Here is a 5,461-nt window from a genome sequence, read left to right as displayed (position 1 = left end):
GAATATATAGATATTCTGAACTTGCATGGAATTCCATCATTTCTTCTAATGCACATATTAGTTGTAGGTACCAACAGACTTTTTTCCATACTCTTCCCCATTTTGAACATTGTACAAGCTTCATTACACTGGAGATTCTCTTCTCTATAATTTCCAATTCAAGCACAATGGCTTATACAACTCCATAGAGAATCCAAATAATTGATAGCAAAACCTTGAGCCAAGACTAATACCTGCTATTAATATCCATTCCAAGATAGAACACGAGCAGACAATAGTTCATCACTTTGATTATATTTATTATTAAGGGCAGACACCCAATAAGTGTTCATTCAAGCCAACATATCCATCTCCACAAGATAGGTATATATGACAGGAAATCTTGAAGAAAGTTTTTCATTCAAGATGGTGATGTTTGTTGCATCAATACTAGTGATGCTGGTGTTTGAAGGAGCCTGTCACAGTCCTCCTGTGAAATGCCCTGCAAGTCTCCCTCTTTCTATTCTTCACAAGCATTATTATCCTGGTGACTTTATCATTGGTGGCATTCTCTCTCAGATCTATCTATTTTCCACTCCAGCAACCTTTGAAAGAAATCCCTCTGTTGAGGTGTTTGACAATATCATGTAAGGCCTTTCATATTTTCCCTTGATTTGTAAGCACATTACATCTCCTGGCAAGCCCTGTCTCATGCTCAAGTGATGTTATTCTCTCTGAATTAATGGGGGCCATGACTTCATCATTGTCTCTCATTGTCACCAGTGTAAAGGTGACATCAATCCTACTAAACTGTAGGGAGACTTAGGAGACTTATTGAAACATAGAGAACAGGGAGCAAAATCCCATCTCAAAATCCCATTCTTCTTTTTAGGCCAGGTAAGTTAAAAAGAAAATTTAACAGAAACAATGGAGCAGCTATTCCCTGCTGGAACAACCTCCTATTAAATCCAGGTTTCCCAAGTTGATTGGACTAAATAGCATTCATTTAGAACATTTTGAGAAACTCTGAGTTAACCCTGAGAGAAGACTGATTCATTGAGAGAGTTTTCATATATTTTTTTTTATTTCCAGGGGTAAATGTTTATATATGTATTCATGAAATATGTATGTCTGTGTGTGTTTATTGTGTTATTAACAAAATTAGATCATTCTTATAATCTACATTCTAATTCATTCTACTATCATGTCCTGATGTAGCTAACATTTATACTGACTTTTAAGATATTAATAACTTTGACAGAGTATTTAGCATTTGGGGATTTATCAAATGTTGATAAAATGCTGGCAAATGTTCTTTTGCATCCAAGCATCCCTCTTTGAACCACCTTGCTATCCTTTTGGGTTTTCAATTTCTTAGATCTTTTGCACTCAGAGTCTTTGCAAAGGGGGTTATATGTGAGTATTTGCTCAAAACACTTGCTAGGGAAGGAAATTTTTAATCATTTGATTTAATCATTTGATTCCTTTACTGAGGAAGTAAAATTACTAGTTTAAATGTTCAAATATTCACTCTGCTAAAAAAACATGGAAGCTTCATTGAAGTGATAACTAAGCTGGCATGAACATTGAAAGGATAAGGAACAGATGGTCACACTCAGAAAAGTTACCCACACTCAGAAGAGTTACCCACAAAGAACTAAATAGGACTAAATAGAAATTAACCTATTTTCTTACTGAATACATAGCAGTACATTTCTCTGGATTGGGGAAAAAAACTGAATTGTCTTGTCTAGGCAGAATGAATAGTTTACGAAAACTCAATTTTCTTTTTGAAACGATTCCAATATATTTTCATAACAAGGTATTAGGTGATTGGTGTAAACAGATAATGAACCACATATGGTCTAATAAAACAGCAGGATTAAATTCAAGATTTTACAGGATTCAAAAAACCAAGGTAGATACTCACTTCCAAGCATTAAATTGTATCACAGTGCCAGTTGCTTATTTTGTATCTCAGAGTGGATGGTATTCCTTTATGGCTTGGTTACATCAATGGAAGAGACAAAGCTTCCAGTTGCTTTAAATAAATATATTTAGGTTGACAAAAGCAGAAACAAATAATCTATAAGAGATCATGTAATAATAATAAATAATATACTGGATATCTGAGATAAATACAGAAATAATAATTCATCCAGATCTATCCCCTCTTGTATTATTATTAAATTTTTATATTGAGGAAGAGAAAAGTTCCAAGAAATTTGTTCCATGGAGAGTCCATCATTTGTTTAGTTTGCAAGATCTAATTATTAATAAGGCAATCTTCTCATTGCAGAGTAATAACTCAGAACTATCAGCATATGCTGGCCTTGCACTTTGCTATAGAGAAAATCAATGAAAATCCAAGGATCTTACCTAATGCCACACTGGGCTTCCATGTGTTAAACAGCAATTTTCAGGCCAAGTGGACTTACCTTGCCTCAGTGGAACTTCTCTCCACACGGGGCAAGTTTATACCTAACTACAAGTGTGATGTGCAGGCTAATATAGCTGCAGTTATTGGGGGACCTAATGCTGATGTGTGTTACTTCATGGCAAACATCTTGTGCAGCTACAAGATTCCACAGGTGAGTTGTGCTCATGTGATACAGTTAAGCAAGCAATACTTTTGAGATAATGCTTTGATACTCTTAGTGAGACAGGATGGAACTAAAAGGGACAGGTCTTGTTTCAAGAGCAAACCATGTTCAGGGGACAGCTCTCTCTCTTTACTGCTGATAGTGGCCTATGAGCCAAAACAATGAAGAGATCATTCATGCTCTTCCTTTGCAATAAAAGTATGTCCGAGGGCTGGGTAATCCATATTTCTAATGCCACTGAGTCCCCATTTTCCCTTCCACGTACCTTAAGTTCAAAAGCAAATTGTATGTATGGTGTTTCAGACACTTTTTACTCCCAAAGGTTAACACTCATATATAATAATGAAGGAAACCTAGACATTTCTGACACAGAAAACAGCGGAACACTATGGCCATGCTCCCAGTTACCTCAATCAGGGGTGGATGCAGGCTCTAACAAAGAATAGGTGACTGCTACTCCTCTAGGCAGTGAATCTTGATTGTAATGGTTTGTTTTATGGTAGCTTCAGTTATGTGTTACATTACAAAGTGCCTAAATTGGATAGCAGGATCTTCAGAATGTATGAGGACATTAACATGGATGGATATACAGATCATAAGAAAACCAAAAAGGTTCTACGCACCCCACACACGTCGCTGGGAGAAAATTTCTGTCCTTCCATTCCTAGAGAAGCATTATGCCTATGAACGAATGTAAGAGTATTTGGGGGTTGTTTTACAGATCACGTACTGAGAAAAGAAAATTGTTTATTTCTGTCCATTAAACTCACAAACCCTAAATTATCACTGAATTTGAATGGAATCTGCACTGAAAAACACTTAATGCTTGGGGATACATCTAGCAATTTAGAAACTGTAAAAGGACTCAAATTATTTGTATTCAGAAAAAATCTCAGAGACATTCCCTTCTTCACTGTTTGCTGTATTCTTTAGTTGGCATATGGGTCCTCGCCAGTCATGAATGACATAAACCAGAGGGTTTTCCTTCGCCAGATATTTCCAGACATCAACCAACAATATAAGGGGATTCTCCACCTGCTGCTGTATTTCCACTGGACATGGATTGGAGTGATTTTCATTAATGATGACAGTGGGGAGAGATTTGCAGAAAATGAGCTCCCCATGTTTACCCGGGGAGGTATCTGCTTTGATTTTATAGAAAAATTTCCACAACTCAAATTTTCAACTGAAATCTCTGAAATGGTTGCAGAGGGAGAGAAAACTACTAGAATCATTATGGGAGCAACTGCAAATGTAGTCATTGTCCATGGTGAAATTCAAACAATGGTGGTTTTAAGGGTAATGCTTCATATGTCTGAATTTGAGGAGATCTCAATTAAAGCCAAAGTATGGATTTTCATAGCCCAGATGGATTTCACCTCAATGTCTTTTCAACATAGCTGGCCCTTGGACTTCATGCATGGTGCACTCTCCTTTGCAGTTCACAGTGAGGAAGTGTTGGGATTCCATCAGTTCCTTCAGCACCAGAAGCTCACATCTAACCAGGATCTTTTTTCCAGGGATTTCTGGAAAGAGGCATTTCAGTGTTCTTTCTCCAATGCTGCTGGAGAAACAATGGCAGAGGAACTCTGCACTGGAGAGGAGAACCTAGAGCATCTTCCTGGCTCAGTTTTTGAAATGAGCATGACCAGCCACAGCTACAGCATCTATAATGCTGTCCATGTGGTGGCAGACGCTTTGCACACTATGCACTTGTCTACAGTGAAAAAAGGAACAAGACAATATGCACAGGGACAGAAACGTCTCAAGCAACAACCTTGGCAGGTAGTTTCCTGAGATCAATAATGCAGGAGAACTCATGCACACACAGTTCTGGAAGCACCAAGCACTTGTACCCAGTGGTTCAAATACTGACATCACAGCAGCATTTTAGACATTCAGACAATAGCTGTGGTGTGGCTGCCATCTCACCTCCAGTTCATAGCACTGCTTTAAAACAATGTTGAAGCTGATGGCCGTTCCTGATAACTGGAAGTAAGATCATGATGATCACTTTGGCTATTTTATTATTATTTTTTCTTTTATTTTTTTTAAACTTCATTTCATGGTCTTCCAAGATAGATGAACATGGAGGCCTTGCATCAAGCTGCTCATCTTCCAGCAAACTACAAAAAAATGACACATTTCCTTTAACAGAAAATTCTGAGTTAACCCTGCCCTAACTTTTAAATGGAGGAATAAGCATTACAGTTTATTGCCTTTAATTTACTTGTGAAATATATATTGCTGCCTAACTGAACCGGAAAGGTTACGATCAACCTGATATGAATCAAGTTGATTTTCCATGTCATTAGTAATTCACTTTTAATTGCTCCTTCCTGTGAAGGAACATGTATTCTCCTAAAAAGTGATACAAAATTTATTCTACAGTTCCTAGTATCTCTGTAGCAAGATTTATAAATTCCATTTGCTAAAAGCAAGGAACTTCCTAAAAGTAGGTGACCCAGACTAGAACTAGTCCTGTACATTCCAGTACAACAATCACTGCAAACAAAATTAAGATTGCCTAGATCCACAGGAGTAGAATCTCCAAAAGGAAACTGGAAAGAGTGAATTAAAATCGGCTATTCCAAATATCTGAGATAAATCTGTAAGCCAGACTATTTCTTTATCAGAAAGAATAACTTTGAGATTTGATTTGATTGCAACTGTATTTATTGAATATGATGCTGATGCTGGTTTCTTGTCCTCATTTTCATGTAGCTTCACCACTACCTGAGAAGCGTTTCATTTAACAACAGTGTTGGTGAAATGCTTTCCTTTACTTCAAACGGGGAACTAATAGCAGAATTTGATATTATCAATTGGATCACATTTCCAAATCAGTCCTTTGTTAGAGTCAAAGTTGGAAGAATGGC

The 5,461-nt window shown here is 37.1% G+C and overlaps 1 protein-coding gene across 1 annotated transcript; it reads left to right on the top strand.

Annotated features, from left to right (window-relative positions):
* The first annotated feature begins 730 nt into the window (after positions 1-730).
* LOC103048185 (vomeronasal type-2 receptor 26-like) lies at positions 731-4,379 on the top strand. The gene is made up of 4 exons (XM_088144000.1): positions 731-769; positions 872-876; positions 2,279-2,570; positions 3,516-4,379. The coding sequence occupies exons 1-4, from the start codon at positions 731-733 to the stop codon at positions 4,377-4,379; spliced, it is 1,200 nt and encodes a 399-aa protein (XP_088000126.1).
* Positions 4,380-5,461: the final 1,082 nt, after the last annotated feature.

Source organism: Python bivittatus, unplaced genomic scaffold (assembly GCF_059951505.1).
Source record: "Python bivittatus isolate LINGU-HERP-01145 unplaced genomic scaffold, Pbiv_v1 ctg000430_np1212, whole genome shotgun sequence".
Lineage (NCBI taxonomy): Eukaryota > Metazoa > Chordata > Lepidosauria > Squamata > Pythonidae > Python > Python bivittatus.
This window is presented reverse-complemented; position numbering and strand designations above follow the sequence as displayed.